General features: G+C 33.3%; 1 protein-coding gene across 1 annotated transcript in view; it reads right to left on the bottom strand.

The window, feature by feature from the left end:
* LOC150105856 (WD repeat domain phosphoinositide-interacting protein 4-like) overlaps positions 1–23,052 on the bottom strand; it is a 127,222-nt gene that overhangs the window by 56,918 nt on the left and 47,252 nt on the right. Inside the window, exons 5-6 of the mRNA XM_090393627.1 lie at positions 18,252–18,346; positions 1,606–1,691 (exon numbers count right to left, since the gene is read on the bottom strand). Coding sequence (XP_090249753.1) covers positions 1,606–1,691; positions 18,252–18,346 — 181 coding nt within the window. The remainder of the gene's footprint in view (positions 1–1,605; positions 1,692–18,251; positions 18,347–23,052) is intronic.

The following is a 23,052-nucleotide window of genomic DNA, read 5'->3' as shown; positions in this document are numbered from 1 at the left end:
ATATCAAACACTATGCTAGCTGGATTATGAAAAAAAGTATCTAGTATAGTAATAGCTGCATAACTAATGTATTAAATCAAAAACAAGAAAATGAGACTGGGTGCTTTTCACAGGGAAAAATAATTTCTTAGGCTAGCTTTATTTACTGATGGCTGTTATGTAAATGTTTAAAAGGTTGACCAAGATTCAGAACAAGGCAATTAAGACCAAAAAAGACCAAGATCTGTGTTAAATACATATAAAACAAAACTTATAAAAAGAAACTCTGCTGCTTTGTATAAGGACAGCTCTAGCCCACTTTACTTGAAAGGCCTTTATAAAAAGGTCCCCAAGTCCTAGACAAGATTTGTCTAGGTCTTTGCAAAGAACACATATTGCACTGCAAGTAATAGTAGTTCCAAAAGAAAGACCATTAGAGGAAAGTTTACAATTTATTCTAAACTTGATCAAATGCCTTTGAAATGTCTATAGCAACTGCCCAATTTTCTTTGAAAGTTTCTATGACATGCATCCAAAGAAACTGTTATGATTGCAATTAATGGTAGAGAACATTTAAAAGTAGTCGGTAGCGACCCCTGAGGGGGGGAGATTTGAGCAAGTTTGAGGGTGTCTTTAATTCCTAATAAAACCAGTAGGGATTGGTAAGATTATTTTAAGTTCTTTAAAACAAATATTTCCTAACAAAGATAATTATAGAAATCTAGAATTAGTAACGAAACAAGTCAACTTTTTTCATTTGTTAACAAATGAGTCATTAACTCAGGCAGTCTGCAAAGTGGCTATTATCCTCACACACCTGGCAGCACATCAACTATGTGCTCTTGGAAATCAAACTGTTTTAGTTAGTGAGTGTCTAAGCAGATTTTCATTTGAGTGGACATGCTCAATTTCCTTTTACCACCATTGCTGTCAAACTTCAGTGCTATTCCTAGTGTCACTAGATATTTTTGTTCTGCAGTGTTTGGGAGATCGACTTATTTGGTTGTAATAGTTTCTTATTAAAATAATTATTTTAGCAAGAGTTTGAGTTGTGTTGAAACAATTTCTCACAGAAAACCCTAATGATCATGTCTGATATAAAAAAAAAAAAAAAAAAGAAGTGCTGTCAATATTCAGCACAATGTTTAAATGTCCGGTTTGCACCTTCTCCCAGTAATAAAGTAAGTTTCCAAAACTAATGGGTCTTTTATGTGAGAAAAGATTTAGTAATAATGATATTAAGCCTTCAAAAATAAAAGAGCATTTAAGAAAACAGCATTTTAACTAAGCAGATAAATTGCCCAGATCTCAAAAATAACAGATCTAAGATTATAATTAACAAATCACAAACTGAATATTTTCTCTTCTAAAAGCACATCAGCCTCATCCTTTACATTAGACATGCAGCAAGTGTTCATTAAGTTTTTTGACATGTGCTGCAAATCAAAATTGGATACATATTCTAAAAAAACTGTTTATAAAATATATTAACTTGAAGCTTATTGCACTTGGGGATCTTTGTTATTACTGAATTTTTACTTAAGGAGGAGAGAGTCTCTGACCAAAAAGTATGGGAAAAATTCTGATTTAGATGAATGAGAAATAGAATTCTAATTATTTACTTACTACTAGCTGTATACTTCCACATTTATGTCCTGGAAAAACCATCAATTGCTTTTCGGAACTATAAAATGGGCTCACTTCACATAAACCTAAACAGAAATAAACACAAATCAAAACAAAAATGAAAGTAATGCAAAAATAATTTTGCAGTAAACAGAATCTAATACACTTTGACAGGATACCACATGAAATTCTAATCAGTAAACTGCAACAAAAGGGGATGGATATAGGGTTGGTGAGATGGATAGGAGGGTGGTTGATGGAGAGAGAGTAATTTATTCAGGAGTACGGTCCAAAAGATGCCTTTGACTAGTGGTGTCCCGCAGGGGTCTGTTCTTGGACCACTACTGTTTAATTTGTTCATTAACGATATAGGAAAGGATCTGAGATGAACTGTTCATTTGTTTGCTGATAATGCAAAGTTGGATAGAGCAATAGTGAATGCACAGGATGTCGAAATTTTGCAAGATGATTTGGAGGGCTGGGCTAAGGAGAATGGATGTCAATTTAATGTGGCAAAATGTAAGGTTATGCATTTTAGGGTGAAAAGATTAGCAGCATAATACCACATTGGTGGAACTGTACTTCAGGAGATCGACAAGGCCAGGGATTTGGGAGTGTTGGTGGGTAGGGAGTTGAAGTTTAGGGGGCACATCGCAAAAGTGGCTAAATCAGCTCATCAAATCACTTGGTTGCCGAAAAATACTTTCAAGAGCCTCTGTATAGAGCCTTGATAAGACCCCACCTAAACTACTGTGCCCAAATTTGGGCACCAGGGTTTCTTCTTGATAGGGAGGAGGAGAGGATCCAGAGACGAGTGACCAAGATGATAGCAGGTCTGTGGAATGAAACTTGAGAACAGGTTGAAAATTTGTGGGTTGCAGACATTGGTTGATAGGCAGAAAAGGGGTGATATGATTGAGACATTCAAATTACTGAAGGGTTTCTATAAGATTAATTCAGAAGATATTTTTGAGAATTGGACTGGTGGTGAGAGGACTAGGGGCCATCCATGGAAGCTGGGCAAGAGTGTGGTTAGCAAGGGTGTTAGAGCTAGGTTTTTTTTTTAATTGGAGAGTGGTGAATGAGTGGAATAAGCTGCCAGAGTCTGTTTGGGTGACATGACTGTAAATGAGTTCAAGGCGAAGTATGATAGATACTCTGTGAATGTTGAATAGTTGTTCGACATGTTAGGGACTCCTTCGATGAGTCTAAGGACTCCTTGGAGTTGCCTGTACTACTACTACTACTAATAATAATAATACCCAGTTCATGGATCATTTTTATTTCTTATCGCTTGTCCACATGCAAAGCAGTGTCAAGATCATGAGACCTCTTCTGTAGCATTGATTAAAAAAAACCACATATTTCAGAGTAGTTAAATGAATTTTAAAATATACCAAAAATTAACATACCAATATATCCTGTTGGAAGTTTTTCCCACTTGGTTAGACTATAATAAATTTAGTTTAATCCTTTATCCAAGTGCAAGCAAACAAAGTTTGCACCTGAAGTATCTTCAGGACTGATGCAACTCATGGTAAAGGTGGACCAAGTTCTCATCACACCTTGTCTTAGTATCTCCCATAATGCAAAGCACATCTCCTTGCAGACATGTATAATGATATGCATTAAGGGAAGGGCCACTACCCAGACCTGTTTCGACCTTTATTGAGGTCTCGTCAGTGGGAGCCAAACCCAGAGGTGGTGGTGGTGATACCAAGGGGGAAGCAATGGGGGTCATCTTTACCTATATGAGTTGCCAAAAGGTGTATCACCTTATTAAATTACTCTGGATTTAGAGAAAGATGTTGGAAGTTTTTTTCTTCCCTACTGAAGAGATCTCAAAGGTTGAAACCGGTCTGGGTAGTGGCCCTTCCCTTAATTCATAGCATTATACATGTCTGCAAAGGACATTTATTTTGCATTAGGAGAGATACTAAAAAAAGGTGTGATGAGAGCTTGGTCCACCTTTACCACGAGTTGCCTCGGCCCTGAAGATACTTCAGGTGCAAACTTTGTTAGCTTTCACTTGGATAAAGGATTAAACTAAATTCTTTATATATCCTGTAAGAAACATGGAGAACCTACTGAAGTGAGAACTTCGTGAGAAACTAAGGTCAGAAGCCTTATATTCTTGCCAACGAATATGGGAAATTATGTAGGCCTTTATCAATATTAAACAAAGTTTGCAAAATTCATTCTCAAGCTGCATATATTCTATTGAAATCCATACCTCCTTATAACAATTTATTGAAAAATGATATTCTAGCTTTATCATCCCTTAAACATAATAAAAACAGTGATCACCCTAGTTGCAAAGCATGCACAGTTGTGATTCATGATAAAAATAACTACTTTAGAAAGTTTAACCTACTTTGCAATCATAACATATAGATGCATTCAGAAATCATGCTTAATCACAAATTAAACTCAGTAATCTCCTGAATGAAGCTCATTCTTGGAATGGATAAACCATCAAAAAGCTCATCATGCATAAGTCTGGCTCAATTACCATACTAAACTAATTGACCGTCAACACCACAATGCAACTTATATCTGGAACCATAAAAACAACTCCTGTTTATTGGCTTCCAATGCTGAGTAACAATACCACTAAATTTACGAAGATGTGATGCTCTATTATGAGAATACGACAAAATACTCAGAAATACTGAATTGCCTATGCATAATGACATGTCAGAACTACAGCTTAAAAGATTGAAATCAAGAAAGCCTCCCTTTTCATGAAGGCTAAACATCTGAGAATGACTAACTATAATACCAAAGATCAATGGAAATGAATGTGGAGCATAAATACTAATGCCCAACTCAAAATTTGGTTTGATAGGTGCTGCCAGAACATTGAACCGAAAAACATGGATAACACTGAACAGGATTCGTACTGGCCATGGATGATGTGCAAGCTAAATTCCCTCACTGGAGTGAGACTGAACACCTGAAACAATCAATCCATTATTTCCACTGAGTGCAATCTTCACACATATATGGACCAAAGAAGTGACTTCCTGGAGGCGATACCACCCGTTATAGACTGGATCAGAGAAATTGATCTGAACTTATAAGTGCTTTGTCTGCCAAAAGTGTGTAACTGCCTATGTTTCACTCTAATTGTTTGCAATTTAGATTTTCTATTTACCTTGTACATATTTGTACTGATTTATGTACATGCACTTTTATAACTGTATGTAGATTGCCATATGATAAATAAATATTTAAATTTATTTATTTGAATTCTAACAGTTGGAGATGGAATCATCTTTCAAGAGGATAATTCCATCTACAACTTAAGCGGTGTTCTTATTGTATTTTATCTCTTTTCATCTGTAATGATAATGGCTAGGAAAATTCTACAAATATTAAATAATTTTTTCTTAATGTAAAGTGTCATTCCATTACCTATAATTTTATTCAAATGCAATTTAGTTGTAGTTCTAGGTTCTTTTCCGGCCATCAAATAACTTTTGCCAATATCTTCATTATTAACATGATTCTGCCACAGATAACTGTTCACTCTCCCAACATTTTTCACACCTCTCATATCTGTGGGCTTCAGGCTTTGATCAACTGCATAATTTCTAAGTAGTATGGATAATTTCTAATCCTTAAGTTAAAATGATATGAACACTATCTGTTATACACCTGGTTTAATTTCTTTATTCCATAACTTCAAACTCCCACCATACCAACTTTGCTTATTCTGTTCCCTATTTTGATATTTAATTTGCCACCTCCACTAAAAGATTTTACACCCTCTGTCCAAAAAGAAATCAAACTTTTCAAAAATAGAAGAAACTAGTAAGGCCACATGTTGTATCTTTTTGTTGTCTAAAGCGACAACCTTCATTAGTGTTGTGTCAACTGTTTATGACATTTGTTTCATTAGAAGCCGAGTTATAGTGCCAAGAGTGAGTGTGTTTTGACAACGGTCGGAAAATGAGTTTCAAACAGAGATCTGCGATTGACTTTTGTGTTAAACTTGGTAAAAGTTTTACTGAAATGCATCAAATGCTTCAAAAAGCATATAGTGATGAATGCTTATCCCGTACTCAAGTTTACAAGTGGTTTAAATGATTTCAAAGTGGTTGTGAGACGCTGAGGCAAAAAGCTGGGCCGTCCAAAAACTGGACTGATCGAAGTTAACATCCAAAAAGTGCATGATTTCTTCAAAGAAAACCCAAAATCGTCCATAAGATTGGAATCCCCAATTCATCTTCAATCAAAATCAACTGTGCACAACATTTTGACCAAGAGTTTGGGTTTGTAAATTGAATTCAAATTTGTTCCCCACAAGTTGACCAACGACCAAAAAATGTATCAAATTGAACATTGCAAAAGACCTCATTAAAACCGCTTGTAAGGACTCAAACTTCTTTGAATGATCGTTACTGGTGACAAAACGTGGTATTTTGAGTATGAGCACGAAACAAAGCGCCAAAGTGCTGAGTGGAGACCACCAGAAAAAAAAGTAGCTTGGAGAAGTCAAAAGTAAAGACAATGTTGATTTGTTTCTATGATTCCAAGGGCATTATCCACAAAGAATTCATTCCTCCTAGCCAAACAGTCAATGGCGAGTTTTATCTCGAAGTTTTGAAGCGACAGAGAGAGAATTCGTTGTGGCAATTTTGGAATATTGTGATGCAGGCAGCTGGTCACTTTTGGGTGATAATGCACTATCTCATCGTTCGAACATTATGAGACAGTTTTTGAGCAAAAACCAAGTTTGTGTATTGTATCACTTGCCGTATTCACTTGATTTAGCACCCTGCGACTTCTTTCCCCCCAACTTCATTTGCCAATGAAAGGAAAATGACACCATTGAAAACCTTCAAGCAGCAGTAACCACGACCCTCAACAGTATCCCAAAAACTGATAAAAACTCATTTAACGAATTAAGCATGCCAAATGCTGTATCAAAGCTGAGGGAGAGTATATATTGATTGAAATAAACGATTTGAATAATTATAATTGGCCTGCGTTTTATTTTCTATCAAAAATTTGGTTTTCTTTTGACAGAGGGTGTACTTTAATAGCAAAGACACTAATTGATCTCTAGTTTCTCCATTCAGAGTGAGTTGATATTTTCTGTTTGTCTATATACTTGCCTTTTATTTCAACTTTGAAAAGTGAAACCTTATCAAAATGGACTAATAAAAGGCGAATATATAGGTGCTTGAGCGGTGCTCATGTCTTTTTAAAATACATAAAAAATGTTTCCCACAAGCTCTCTGGTCAACTCATGAAACTTTCATAGTTTCTACATTCGGCTTTGAAATAATGCTGAATCTATCCATAATATCCACTTTGCTTGTGCAGGTATTCATTATTGCTTGTTCTTTATCATTTCAGAATCATAACCTTCCCTTCCTAGGTACTTACCAGGTTCCTTGTTCTTGAAAATTATCTTATGATGGTCAAACCTGGAGATCTGCCAATATTGACCTAAAAAAACATAATACATCTGTTGCCAAACAATGATCAGTCTGGTCATGCTTTGGATACCTTGCACAGAATCAAATGGGGAAAAAACTACTATGCTTCACTACAACAAATATAAACTTGAAAGACTTTTCTTAGAATCCGCAGCAGTGGTAAACCAGTCCAATCTTAATATGATTGTTTCAAACTTCCCAAGATTTGGGATATATTGGCATCCCAAAAGCATGTCTGCAGGAATGCTGGGACAATTTTTTGAAAGCAGAACTGTCCCATTAAAAACAAAAACAGATGGACATCCTAATAATATTCTACTTAAGAAATATCCAACCTTGAATCAATGTACTCGCCTTATACTATTTTAATACCAATTTTCATGAAATTCCATCTGAACACAGTAAAGTTACTGTTCTAAAACAAAACTGAGATGGCCCATCCAGAGCCAAAAAGGATAACTAATATATGGACAGACAGACAAAAACAAATCTAACAGGTGCTTGACAGTTTGAAAATTGTATGCAATAAGAATCAATACCAAGGTGAAGCTAAGTTCTTCCTTTCTTTGTTCTAGATTTCAATCTATCTCTCAAGAGAATCAAAAAGTTCAAGCACAGTTAGATCAATTGAACTTTTAATCAAAATCAAAAGCATTAATAAAAGGAACAGATGGGACTCCTGAGCAGATTTTATAGATTGCCAAAACTTATGGAGAAAGTTTGCGATTTAAAGCTCAATCACTTTCAAAATTCTAGGTTAAATGCACCAACAATGCCTATTCAATAAATAAAACAAATGAATATTTATTATCCTCTTCCATTTTTAATAATGCCCAATGCTTTAATAAACATCACTGCTATATATCATTGTCCATACCATTAATGTAAATTATATACTACTGATGAGCTTAGATATCAACATCCTTAACTGATTTCTTTCCTATTTACAATTCTTTACAAGTGAATAAAAATAAAATAATAAAATTTAAAAAAATACTTTAAATCTTCATAATGGATTTCATTATATTTTAGTCAATGCTCTTTCCAGCTGGTGACAAAGATGGATCATGTTCTATATGCATGATACTCTTAACTTCAGTTTTAGTATAAATTTCAGTTTACCCCTCGCTTGGTTAAAAAATGTTTTATCCTTTGACTAATAAAGTTTCCAACCCTTGGCTATTGCTTCAAATTAATGGAGAACACTTTTAAACCTATAGTACTGTGAGTGGGCCATGGAATTTATTATTTTTTTTTTTTTTTTAAATGTGCTAATTATGTTGGAATTGGCATGTATTTGTGAATCATGTAAAAAAAAATGTCTTCTTCCTAACATGGATTTTTAGGCCAAGTTCTGGTCTCATGCCATCTCTTTCTTGGTCTTCCAATTCTTCTTTTTCCACTTATTTTGTATTTGTATAATATTTTTGGTTGCCTATTTGATTTAAATGTTCTAGCCATTTTTGTTTATACTGCCTTATGTAGTAATTAATTGGTTTTATTTTTGGGGATTGTAAATCATCCCACTTGGTATATCCAGTTGTTTTTCTGAGAAACTGCATTTCTGCTGTTTGAATTCGATTTTCATCTTTCCTTTTTATGGTCATGTTCCACTTCTGTATAGAGAGTTGGTTTTGACAGGTCATTATATAGTCTGATTCTAGTGCATTTTTGTAGTAATGGCTTAAATATATTATTTATTATCCATTTAGTTTGATATTTTGGTGTCAACATCTTTTTCTTCTATGTATGATAAATCACATCCCAAGTATCTGAAAGTATTTACTTGTTCTAATATTTTATTATCTATCACTATTTTACTTAAAAAAATTTTTTTTACAATATGACAATATCTTAAAAAAACTTGTTTTTTCTTAAGATAGTCATATATTGTTTTGAGATATCATTTAATGATCTTTGTAAATCATCTTCTGATGTAGCTAATACTATTTGATCATCTCCAAATAGTAGCACATCTACCTTCACATTTGTGAGGTTATTTTTACATCAAATGTGTTATGTTTCCAGATTGTTATAATTTTATTTACATATATATTGAAAAGCAGAGGTGAGAGGGTATATCCTTGTCGTATTCCTCTTGATATATCTTTCCATTCCGATGTGTTCTAATTTAACTGCTATTTTATTTCCTGTATATATTCTTGAAAGGATTGTAAAAGTTGGTTTGGTATGTTTAAATCAGTTAATATTTTAAACAATTTTTGTCTACTAATTTTGTCAAAGGCTTTTTCATGATCAATAAGCAGCCACATGTATTTCTTTTTGAAATTCTATTCTCTAATAATAGAGTAAAAATTGGATCTATGCAGGATCAGCCTTTTCAGAAACCATTTTGTTCTTCTAATTGTTTGTCCTCTACAATACTGTTTAGCTTCTCTTTTAATATTCCTGGATATATTTTATCCAGAAATATTAATGTATTCTGCAGACTAATTCCCCTATAATTACTGCAATCTTCTTTATTTCGTTTTTTTTTATAGATTGGGATAACCAGTGCTTTTTTCCAAGAGTCAGAAGTTTTTCCAGACATCCAAACCATATTAAAAAAATTTTCAAAAGTCTTTCATTAAATTTTTCACCTGCATGTTTTTATAGTTCTATGTTCATATTGTCTTCTCCTGGTATTTTCCTATTTTTCATCTTTATTGTATTTTTCAGTTCTAACATTGTGATATTTTCTATTAGGTCATTCTTTGTTTTATAAAATTTTATTTTATTGTTCTTATCTGTCCAGAGATTTTGTAAATAGGTCACCCATTTTTCTAGAATCTATTGTTTGTATTTTTATCTCTTTATTCATGTTGGTTGCGGCTTAAATCCTTTTCTAGTTCTGTTACGAAATTCTTCCGTCTCTGTTTTTTCCTCACTTCTCTTTTTGTAATTGCACTGTTTCTTTTATACTCTATTTCTGCTTCTATTGTTTTGGAATTTAGCCATTTCTGATAACTGTCCTGTACTGTTTATTATATTTTCTATTTCTTTGTCCAGTCTCATAGTCCTCTTTTTCTAATCCATTTGTGCTTTATTCCTAAGGTTTCTGTTGCTGCTTTTGTGAGAATCTGTTTCAAATTTTCCCATTCATCTTCTATGTCACTTGATTCATATGTGGTTTCTGTTTTTAAGTTTGTGCATTTTTAATAGTGTTGTCTAACTTGGAGATCCTGTAATGAAGAAATTTTGTAGCTTGGTTGGCAAGAATTTAATTTTACGTGTTTTAGCAACTTCGGTTTAAATCTAATTTTTGCTAATACCATATACTGATCAGAGTTTAATTCAAAACCCCAATATGCTCTTACATCTAAAATTAACTCCACTAATTTAAAATTTGTGATAACAGTCAATTACTGATTTGTATCCTCTGGCTGATCAAGTATATTTATGCATTTCCTTGTGTTTAAACACCGAATCCATTATTCTCATATTATAAATGACAAAATCACGCAGTCTGATTTTGTCATTTATATTACATGTATTTTTATTACATTTTGATTACATGTATCTTCACCAAATTTACCTGTTTGTTTTGTATTTTTTTTGTTTCATCTATAGCAGTCTGTAATTCTTTATAAAATATATTACTGTCCTCTTTTCCCTCTTCTGGTGCATATGCACCAATTATTGTTATGTGGCCTCTAATTTCTATTAGTCTTTCAGTCAAATAGTTGTAACATACAATATTGTTCTTTAGGGATTTATGTATCATAATCATTATACCTGCTTTTGCTCTTTCTTACAAATAATTTTAAATAAAAAATAAAAAAATGTGGGAGAATGGAGGAGAGAGAGAGAGAGAGAGAGAAGGTAAGCCAGAAGTCAATATAGAGTAAATCTATATGTGGATGATGAATATGGTATTATATAACAGTGACTACAATGGCAATCATTCAGTATATTAATTGATTGAATATTCGGCCAACCTTGGACAGCTAAATGGATGTTGGCAAATGTTTTTTTGGTGGTATATTCTCCAGTGCAAGAACATCATCACTATCCTTGGTACTGGAAGCCTCAAGTGGCTTGAAAAAGGTTTGTTCTGTAGAGTAGAGATTTTGGATTATCTAAACCCTTAGCCCACTCCTCACAGTGGGAAAAGTAATATAAAGATGGGTTTGCAATGATTTTTGTGGATGGGGATTAAAAAAAAAGTCAAATTCCTGCCATGTACCCTCAAGAGATGTACAGGATATGATGGTACTACATGAAAAATTTACATCATTACTAACTTCCTATCTACAATTTTGCTCCAAATCAGTCTGTTACTTCTCAATACTCCAACATTATCAGATCTTATATTTCTATTATCTAAGGCATTTTGAACTGCATCAATTCACCTATATCTTGGTCTTCCTCTGGGTCATTTTCCTGCCAACCTGGCAGAGAACACTTGTTTTGTTAATCTTTCCTCGCCCATTCTGTTTAAGTGACCAATACCACCTGAGATAAGCTCTGCAAACGCATTCCTGGATGCTGACAATGTCAAGTTCTTTCCTAATATCCTTGTTTTTAATATGATATTGCCATTGATGCCATCTGTTCACACCTCTAATCTTTCTCAGGACTCTCATATCTGCGGTCTCTATTCTTTGGGTCAAGTGTTTTACTTCTGACCCAGCTCTCAGTTATCCATAAGTTAAAACTGGTTTGAACACTGTCTTGTATATAGACAATTTAGTGTTTCAACTAATTTCTCTCTTATTCCATATGAATTTATTCAATTGACTTCCTACTATACCAGCTTTGTTGATTCTGTTGTCTATTTCCATATTTAATTTATCATCTTCACTAAAAATCATGCCAAGTAGCCGAAATGCTTTACTTGTTCCACAGGTTTTCTGTTCACAATGCAATTGACATTTTCAAAAAAAAAAGTTCACTTTTTTTTTTTTTTTATGTTGGATTTTTTTTTTTTTTTTATGTATTAGTTTGCCCATGGTGGTGATTATCATTATGGGAGACTGGAATGCCAAAATAGGAAAGGAAAGAATAAGTACTGCTGCAAGCCCATATGGATATGGCATAAGAAATTAGGTGATAGATGTATTGAGTTTTATTTAAAATAAATCTATAACCAAAAATACTTTTCTGAACAAAGCATATACAGAGATCTCTCAATGGTACATATACTAATCAAACAGATTTCATAGTTCATAAATCAGATACACAAATGTTATGCCAAGAGCTGTCTGAGATCACACAGACTTATGAGAATTACAATAAATATAAAGTTAAAAAAGATAACTAACAGATTTAGAATATTTAAGTGAGATACAGCTAAATTAAATAACAGTAACACCAGGGCTTTATTTCAAAATAATAAAGCACAGTATTATTGAGAAGAATGAAAACTTAATGAAATGAAAAATATATAGATAAAAGAAGCAATACTGACTGCAGCAAAAAAAATAAAATAAACCATGGATAATAGAAGAGATACTAGGACTAAAGGATAAAAGAACCTGAAAAAAAAAAATAACCTTAATGGAAATGAAGAATATAAAAGATTAAACAGACAAATGGAAAAATAAATGTAGAGAAGAAAACAGATGGATCAATAACTGATTAGAAGTAGAGACATTAAAGAAAATAAAATTGCAGTTATATTCAAAAATAAAATTTCTTAATAACCAAAAGAAAATAACAAGTCAACAGTTAACAGATAAGAATGTTATTATAAATCCAGGTCTGTGTAGCTCAGTGAAAGTGGCACTTGCATTCTCTGCACTAAGCTGCCCAAAGATAGACCAAGTTCAAGTCTAGTCACCAAATGGAGGTGACTTTTCTAAGTGCCTTTCTTCAGTGGTTCCTGAATTAGTCAATCTCTTGCACATGCAAGCAAGTTTTCTCCTGAAAACTCAAGAAAATCTACCATAGAACCCACATTATTTGTAACGTATCTTATTAGGGTTAGGTACTGAGATATGGTGGTAGCTTATAATTAATAAGTCTTGGGCTGGTAATCTCTGATTGGCTACGAGCAGAGATTGAACTGCCCACTCAGCCTCCAAAGGCTAGAGGGTTAAAAGGTCTTACTCCCTATAAGGGAATAAAAAGGCATTAGCTGATTATTTTAATTATAAAAAATTCAGAAGACAAGATACAAAGATGGAAGGAATACCTGACTGAACCGTATAATGACCATGAGACCGATAAACCTATAATCAGTGTTAACTCCAACAATCCAGGTATACTTAAGAAATAGTAAATGCAATAAAAGAACTACAAAAAACTACCATAATAAAACAGCAGGATGTGATGGAATATCAGCTGAATTAATAAAAGATGGGAGAAAAAGGAACAGATTATTTAATAGAAATGATTAAAGAATATATTGATACAGGCATACTACCAGCTCTGTTTGCATTCTTATACCAAAAAAAAAAAAAAAAAAAGAATGCAACCGAATGTAAAGATCCATGAATCCTTTTTGCTGTTCACTTATATGACATCTAATTCTAGAAATCATTATATTTTTTAAGCATGGGATATAATAGTATTTTTTTAGAACAATTATAATTATATACAATTGTTCTTAGAACAATACTATCATATCCCATGCTTCAAAAATACTATTAAAAATAAAAAATAGAATGTTTTCTAGAATTAAATGCCATAAGTAAACAGCAAAAAGGATTCAAGTCAGGAAAAAGTACAATCAATGCAAAAACTGTTATTGAAAGATCAATAGAAATAAATTGACTGAAATAAACTGAATTATTGAAAGATCAATAGAAATAAAGTTTAAAGCAAAAGATATTAACATATCTTTGCTTTAAACTTTAAAGCAGCATTTGGCACAGTAAGCCATGAAAAATTAACAGAAATATTAAAAGACAATGAAATTGATACAAAAAAACTCCAAATAATAATAGAAATATACTGGAATCAAAATACAAATTACAAACAAAATTAATAATGAAACAACAGATATTCAAATGGAGTGAGATAAGGTGTATAATATCCCCTATACTTTTAAATATATATACATTGAATTTACAAAAGAATATGAAGAAATTGAAATGGGAATAAAAATAAATGGCAATAGAATAACAATATTAGATAAGCTGATGATTTTGGAGTTCATAGCAAAATCAAAAACAGAGTTACTAAATGTTAGTTAATTTTAAACGGCATTAATACACACAAAATGATATGAAAATAATATTTATTAACTTATTAGCTGATATTTTGCTGGTATCATATCACATTTGTTCTTGTGCTCTGAAGATGCAGGATGAGAAATATCAGCTAACAAGTTAATAAATATTATTTTCTTATCATTGTGTTGTAATCAATGTCATTAAAATAAACTAACATGTACTGCCAACACAAGCCTTTCTACTCAGTTACTAAATATGGTTGAAATAGTAATCAAGAAGTCAGAATTATGGCTTAGTATTAAATTTATACAGTTAAATAAAACTAAGTAATAAGCAAAAAAACACAAATTTAAGAATATCAATAGGATTCATGCAAAATGTAAAGGCTTATAATTATTTAAAAGCAATGATTACAGAAGATGGAACAACAGTTATGGAAATAACAAGAATTGCTAAGACAAAAGAAGCATTTTGGAATAATAAATTACTAATGACTTCTGGAATAACCAAAGAGACTCTTCTGCAGCTTGACCCACTTAAGTGGGGTAACTGTTTTTGGCGAGTCTCCTCCACATTCTCCTGTCTTGGGCTGTAACCACATCCAAGTTCTTCATCCTCGTCATATTCCACCAGCCCCCTCCATCTCTTCTTTGGCCACCTGCACTTCCTCCTCCCCATGCGCATCCATCTGCATGACCTTTCTTCTCACATATTCATCCTCATCACATGACCAAACTATTTCAAACCTTGCCTCCTGTATCTTTGCTCCTAAGTTTGTAACTTTCTCAAACAATCCTTTCTGGTCACACCACACATCCACCTAAGCATTCTCATCTCCACTACTTTCATCCTGCTGATGTTATTTTTCCTCAGGGCCACAGTTCCCATAGCATACGGTCATAGCTGGCCTCACTACTGTTCTACAGATTTTACTTTCAGATTGATCAGCACCCTTTTATTGCATAGCACTGTAACCATCTCTTTCCAGTTCCTCCATCCCAATTCCTTCTCAGCCTCTCCATCCTCTTCCACTGCTGAACCTAGGTATCTATAGTCCCTAACCTTCCTGATGACATTTACTTCCAGCCCCAGATCTGTCTCCTAGCTACCATCCACTTTGCAACATATACTCTGTCTTACTTTTGCTTAGTCTTATACCCCTCTTCCAGTACTTTCCTCCATCTTTCCAGTTTTATTTGAATCTGTATACAACAATGTCCAAGGCATCTCTCACCCCCTCCTTCACAATATTAAACAGGAACGGACTTAATGCTGACCCTTGATGCAAGCCAACTGTCACTTGAAAACTGTCTGTCCCAGGCAGGTCCGAACTCTTGCATTCACATTTCTGTACATCTCCTGCACCAACCTGACATTTCTCCAGTACCTTCTCCCTCAGACACCTCCAGACTTCTTGCCTTGGGTACTCTATTGTACGCTTTCTCCAGATCAATAAACACCAGATGTAGCCCCTGTTGTTTCTCTCCAAAGATAGAATCTGTCATTGATCAACCAGGCATGAAGCCAAACTGCTCCTTTGCAATCTCCACCTCCTTCCTCAATCTTCCATCATGAATCCTTTCTAGGATTTATTGTGTGAGACATCAATTTTATTTCTCTGTAATTCTTAGTCTTGTACATCCCCTTTACTCTTGTAGATTGGGACAAGAGTACTTTCCCTCCATTCCTCAGGTATATTTTCCTGTTGGCAAACTTTCATGAACAGGTCCCAACAGCAGGTCAATTCCCTCTTCCCCAGCAGCTTGCATGCCTCCACTGGGATCCTGTCAGGGCCCACCAATTTTCCATTCTTCATCCTCTTCATGGCCTCCTTCACTTCCACTCTACTGATGTTCTGCACCATCCCCTCGAAGGGCTGTCCATCTTCTCTGTGGGTCCTCACATTTTCCTCATTCAAAAGTCTTTCAAAGTATATTCTCCATCTGTTTCTTATATCCACATCCCTCCATAATACTCTTCTTCCAGAGTCTTTGATCTGCCTCACATGTAAGATGACCTTTGATGCCTTATTTCTACATTTTGCTAGTCGGTAAATAACCAAAGAGACTAAAATAAGAATAATAAAATCCTATATATGGTCTGCATTGAATTATGGATGTGAAACATCGACATATACAAAATCCATAATCAGGAAATTGCAGACCTTTGAAATGTAGTACTATAGGCAAGCATCAAGAGTTCTTTGAACTAGGTAAAAACTAATGAAGAGATATTGAAGTTAATGGGAACCAATCTAGGTCGTGGAAGACCTTATAAGGAGAAAGTGCAAGATGGCAAGACACAAAGAGGGATCTGCAGGGAATAATGGAGATCTAGAAATAATGGAGAGAAAATAAAAAGGAAGAAGATTTTCTGGTTGACCAAGAACTTCTTGGGTTAATGATGTAAAGAAATTGATGGGTAACAAGAGCTATTATGAGATTAAAAGGATGGCAGAAGAATGGACACTGACACATCATGATTGCTAACTGGAAAAGCTACTTAAGAAAAATATTATGGATGAGTCAAACAAAGGGAATGGACCCACCGTGATACTTTTGGATATTGCTAAGGCTTTTGACAGGATACAGCATGAAAGGCTGTTGCACTGCAGGATAACTGAGTTAGAAACTATTGGCTTGGATTGCTGACTGACCAAAAAGTAGTGGGGGGGGGGATGAGCCTACAAGAATTAAGGTGACCAGTGGCATACCCTAAGAATCAGTACAGCCACACCCCGACTTACGTGAATCCGGAGTTACGCAGTTTCATATATGTACGTATTCCCATCCTGCTTCACCACTAGTCTTATCTTCCTGGCACCAGCCACATTCGCCAGTGTCGCACATGCTGTGAACAAGCACTGACGTGTTTCGTGCTGTCTCCATTCATAAACTATTTTTATAGTCTACAAACGTTGCAATTGTTTAATGTTATGTTCTTGATAAAAATTTTATCACAAAAAATAAATGTAGTCGTCCAAAGGAAGCAAGTCCGATTCTTCTACAGCTAGAAAGAAAAGAAAAACATTGGAAACAAAACTCAACATTAAGAATTTTGAAGGCAGAATGAAAATTTGAGCTAGCAAAGAAGTTTGATCTATGGGAATCCACAGTAAGAACAATCATAAAAGAAAGATTTACAGATTTTGGAGGACATAGATTCTAACGAGAAACGAATTGTAGCCACAAGGTAAGGAATAAAAAATCATTAGCTTGCTATGAAGAAATTTTGTGTGACAAGAAAAAGACATTATGCCGTCAGACGAATCTATTAGATTTTATGAAACCATTGACATTGAAATAACTTTTTTTTTTGTATGAAAAACTGCAATTACGATTATGTTTCTTAAAAAAATGTGTTTTTAACTAATATTATTTATGCAAAATTATACCCAAGTTACGCAAATTCGACTTGCAAGCTTTTTGTTGGTCCCACCTACCGTGTACCTTCGGGGTATGACTGTACTTGATTCATAGCCATTCAAGAGACAGCAGCAGCTTACTGACAATTATGTTAAGACATGCAAGGTAATCAGGAATGCAAATTTGAAAGATTTTTCACTTAGTTATACTATAAATTAAAGATGTCAAGAAATTATATTATTGGTTTAATCCTTTATCCCATAATGCAGAGCATTATACATGCTCATAAGGATGTGCTTTGCATTATGGCATATTAAGGCAATTAATGTGAAGTCATTAGAACCCTATATATAAGTAGCCTAGATGTGATGTTACTTCACATACAAATTTATTTGATTACACTTGGATAATGGATTAAACTAAGAATATAATTTCTTGGCATCTTTAAGTTACAGGAATATAAGTGAATTCAAGAAAAGTATCACAGCTGGTGTGGGTGATATATAGCCTCCCACAATGAGTCTCTGACTCTGGAAGTCTACAGAAATAATTTTTCAAGTGACTATTCCTCAGACACTATTTAACAATTATTAAACATCCATTTTTAAGATAGAGAAATGATTTTTTTTTCGTCTTTCAAATAAAAAATTCTGCAGAAAAATTAACACTAGATATCAAAAGATAAAAATTAAATCTCATTCAAGCTTGCTTACCTTTTGCATTATCTCTAGTATCAAATGTAAATAATTTCATAGGATTATTTGGAAAATTGAAGACATGAATCTGGTTTTTTAACACAACAAATAGCCTAAAAATAAAGGAATTGGTAGCTAAAATAATTTTTTTTCATTTAAATTAGGTAAATGAAAAATAAAAGCTTCATGATTTTTATATCAACTTATTAAAAATAATTTTAAAAGCATCTATTATATATTTCGTATAAATCAACAATCATCTATTTAATATCTTTTCCACATTTATTCTTTAATACTAATGCTGCAACTTCATAGTTACATAACCTACAGTAATGTTAGTAGTTTATTTCCTGTTTATTAATCCTATAGTAATTAAAGTTCTTCAGTGTTTCTAAAATTTGACCATCCAATTCTATGTTTTCTTTTTGTTTATCATTTATTTTCATTATTTTTGTTTTCATTTTATTTATGCTTAATCTAACAGTCCTGTACACCCCTTGTGGGTACATGGCAGGAATCTGATAATGATAATCTAACAGTCAGGGCTTCTTCATCGAGTTTTATTTTTTTTGTGTATGTACTAATAAACATATATCATCTGCATAATCTAGGTCATGTAGCTGTTCTATTAAATTCCACTGTATTCCTTGTGTTTTTCATGGCATTTCTTATAACCCAATTTACAACAAGAAATATCGTTGGGGAGAGAATGCAGCCTTATTTCAAATTTTTTCTGAAAGTTCTCCATTGTATGATTTGTATTTTATATTTTTCAATTTTTTTACTATGTTGATAATTTTACATGATATACCATAATGACAATTTCCATATTGCTTTTGTCAATGCTGTCAAAAGCTTTTTTGAAATCAAATTTGATATAAAGATTTGACTGTCATTCCATTGACTGTTCTATTATTATTCATAGTGTTGCTATCTGATCTATACACAACCTGCTGGCTTTAAATCTTGCTTGTGTTTCTCTTAGCTTTTGGTCTATTTCTTTTATTCTTTCTAATATTATTCTTATTAGTATTTTATTGTTGCATTTAATAACGATATTCCTTTCCTACTATTGCAACAAGTTAAATATTTTCTTTGGTATTTTCATCACTAACCTAATATTCCATTCATCTGGCCATTCTTCCTGCATCCATATTTGGTTAAGAAATGGATAGAGTATATTCACTGTTAAAGGTACATATGCTTTTAATAGTTAATTTGCTATACCATTTATACCAGCTACTTTTCCATTATTTTAGTATTTCACTTTTTTTTCTTATTTCTTTAGTATATATAGTTAATATTTTTTTTTTCTGTTATTTGAATTTCTTTTCAGGTTTTTCTCTATTCATTATCTCCTTGAAGTATTATACACCCATTCTTCTATTTTCTTTTTACTATTGTTTATTTTATTTCCTTGTTTGTCTTTAACATCTCATCTTGCCTGTCACTGTTCTTGAATATATAATGTTTTAGTATCACCCCTATTAGCTACAATCTACAATTGCTGTCTCATTTAGTAGGTTTCAATAAACTCTCTTATCTTTTCTTGCATTTTTAATCTCTGTATTTCTTTATATTTCTCTTCTAAGTTATTATTCTCATCTTGCATTTTTTTTTAAATTTCTTTTCCTTCTTCAATTTTGAGTTTTGTGTGTGAAGATATCCATTCTTTGTCATTTTTCTATACACGTCTAGTATTTTTTTCTGCAGCTTCGTGGTATATGTTTTTAATATCTGTCCATATTTCTTCTATGCTTCTGAATTCTTCATGTTCATCCTATTTGGTCTGAATAACAACTTCATATCTATTTTTAATCTCTACTGCATATTTTCTTTTAGTTTTCATATTCTTCAGTTCATTTATGTTATATTCCATTTTTGCCTATTACTTTCTTTGTGTTCATTAATCTTATTTTAGTTTCACCTATTACTAATAAAAAATGGTCTGTATAAGTATCTGCTTCTGTCATTACTCTCACGTTCAAAAGAGATCCTCTCCATTTTCTTTGTATCATTATAAAATCAATCTTACTTTATATTTATTTGTTTTTATGATATTTATAAAATATAAATACAATTTGTTCAATTACACTTTTTCCATCTGATGCTCTCCATGATACTTTTATGCTTAAGGATGGATCCTCCTATTACTAATTCGTTCACCGTGCAGAAATCCAGTAACATCTCTTCATTTCATTTATATTTCCTATACCTTCTTTTCCCATTATCATTTCTCTACTTGTACAATCATTTCCTATTTTAGCATTTAGATCCCCCATTACTATAATTATTTCTAGGATTTGTGTCATCTATTGTTTTTTGTAATATCATAAAATTCAAATTTTTCTTTTTCATCTGCATTATAAGTTGGTGCATATATATATTTATAACTGTTACTTTATAGAACCTACAGATAAATCTTGCTCTTATGCATCTTTCTATAATTGGTTCCCATTCCATCATTGCAGCTATTGCTTTGCTAGACATTATTGCACACTCCTTTTGCATATGTACTATCCCTAATCCTTGCCCATTCCATCATGTCTTGCTCAATCATATTCCTGACATGTACCCTCAAGGGGATGTACAGGATATGATAGCAACTACATGAAAAAATTTACATCATTACTAACTTCCTATCTACAATTTTCCTCCAAATCAGTCTGTTACTTACCAAGACTCAAACATTATCAGATCTTATATTTCTATCATCTAAGGCACTTTGTACCATATCAATCCACCAATAACTTGGTCTTCCTCTGGGTCGTTTTCCTGCCAACCTGGCAGAGAACACTTGTTTTGCTAATCTTTCCTCGCCCATTCTGTTCAAGTGATCATGCCTCCTGAGATTAGCTCTGCTAATGCATTCCTGGATGCTGACAATATCAAGTTCTTTCCTAATATCATCGTTTTTAATATGATATTGCCATTGCTGCCATACCACCTGAGATTAGCTCTGCTAATGCATTCCTGGATGCTGACAATATCAAGTTCTTTCCTAATATCATCGTTTTTAATATGATATTGCCATTGCTGCCATACCACCTGAGATTAGCTCTGCTAATGCATTCCTGGATGCTGACAATATCAAGTTCTTTCCTAATATCATCGTTTTTAATATGATATTGCCATTGATGCCATCTGTTCACGCCTCTAATCTTTCTCAGGACTCTCATATCTGCGGTCTCTAGTCTTTGATCAAGTGTTTTACTTCTGACACAGCTCTCAGATCCATAAGTTAAAACTGGTTTGAACACTGTCTTGTATACAGCTAATTTAGTGTTCCAACTAATTTCTCTCTTATTCCATATGAATTTATTCAGTTGACTTCCTACCATACCAGCTTTGTTGATTCTGTTGACTATTTCCATATTTAATTTACCATCTTCACTAAAACTCGTGCTGAAATGTTTACTTGTTCCACCGGTTCCCCGATCACAACACATTTGACATTTTCAACAATTGTACCTATTTTCATTGTCTTTGTCTTTTTAATGCTGATCTTCATACCATATCTATTACAACAGTTATTCAATTTAGTCAGGGAATCTTGCAAACTTGTAACAGATTTATTTAGAAGTATAACATCGTCCATATAAAGCAAAGAGCTGACATTAACATCTCCAATTCTGATATGTTTAATACCACTTTCCTTCATAATGTGATCCATATAGATAATGAATAACAGAGGATGATGTACATCCTTGTCTCACACCAGATTTAACATTAAACCATCTTCCTATACTCCCTTCAATTCTAACTGCTAACTCAAATAAAGACAAAGTATTGCTTGATGTAATGCCCATTTACACCATATAACCAGCATATTGAATAGTTTCTCTCTCTCTCTCTTGGTACCTTGTCATATGTCTTTTCCGGATCAACAAAACTTAAATACAGATCTTTGTTATATTCTTATGCTTTCTCAACTATTTGTCACAAAGTGAAGATCTGATCCTGACAGTGCTATTTGGCTTGAATCCAGCTTGTTTTTCACCAAGCTTTTCTTCTACAATTCTTCTCAACCCTTTGTAGAGTATACTTACATAGATCTTGCCAGGAACACTCAGTAAGGAAATACCTCTGTAATTCTCACATTCAGTTTTATTTCCCTTTTTATATATGGGTACTATCAGAGCTCTACTCCAATCAGGAATTCATTCCTCTGTCCAGGCTTTCTGAACTATGCAGTGCAGCCACTGTAAGACTTTTATACTACCATAGTTCAGCATTTCTGGTCGAATATCATCTACTCTTGCTGCCTTTCCACATTTCAAGCCTTTGATGGCTTTTTCTACTTCAAGTATGGATATGTACTCCTGACTGTATGCCTATTGAGTGTGTTTTACCACTGTGCTATCACTGCTTGTTTCATTTAGCAATTTTTCAAAGTAATTACTCCATACTTCAAGGATATCATTTTTTCCATTTTCATATTACCTTTGTCATCTCTAACTCCTTTTACAGCACTCTTTCCTCCATTTCTAAGCTTCTTCAATAATCTCCAGAATATCTTACCACCTTGATATTTATTTTCTATTTCTTGCCAAAGTCCTCCCATGACTTTTGTTTAGCTAGTTTTACAGTGTTTAGCTTTCTTACATTTGTCTCTGTATTCTCAATGAGCAAAAGCAGACTTATTTGCCAGGAACCTTTGATATGATTTCTTCTCTTCCTTCACTCTTCAACTTCCTGTGTCCACCATGGAGGTCTGATTTTTCTATCCTTGCAGACAACTTCACCACATGCCTCTCTGGCTAAATCAATCAGGGTTTTCTTCAAGGCTTGCCACTGAATCTCCAAGGTTTGGTTCCTG

Source organism: Typopeltis vanoorti, chromosome 6 (assembly GCF_054136105.1).
Source record: "Typopeltis vanoorti isolate ZY-2024b chromosome 6, IOZ_Tvanoo_1.0, whole genome shotgun sequence".
Taxonomy (NCBI): domain Eukaryota; kingdom Metazoa; phylum Arthropoda; class Arachnida; order Uropygi; family Thelyphonidae; genus Typopeltis; species Typopeltis vanoorti.
The sequence above is the reverse complement of the archived record's forward strand: the minus strand, read 5'-3'. Positions and strand labels throughout refer to the sequence as shown.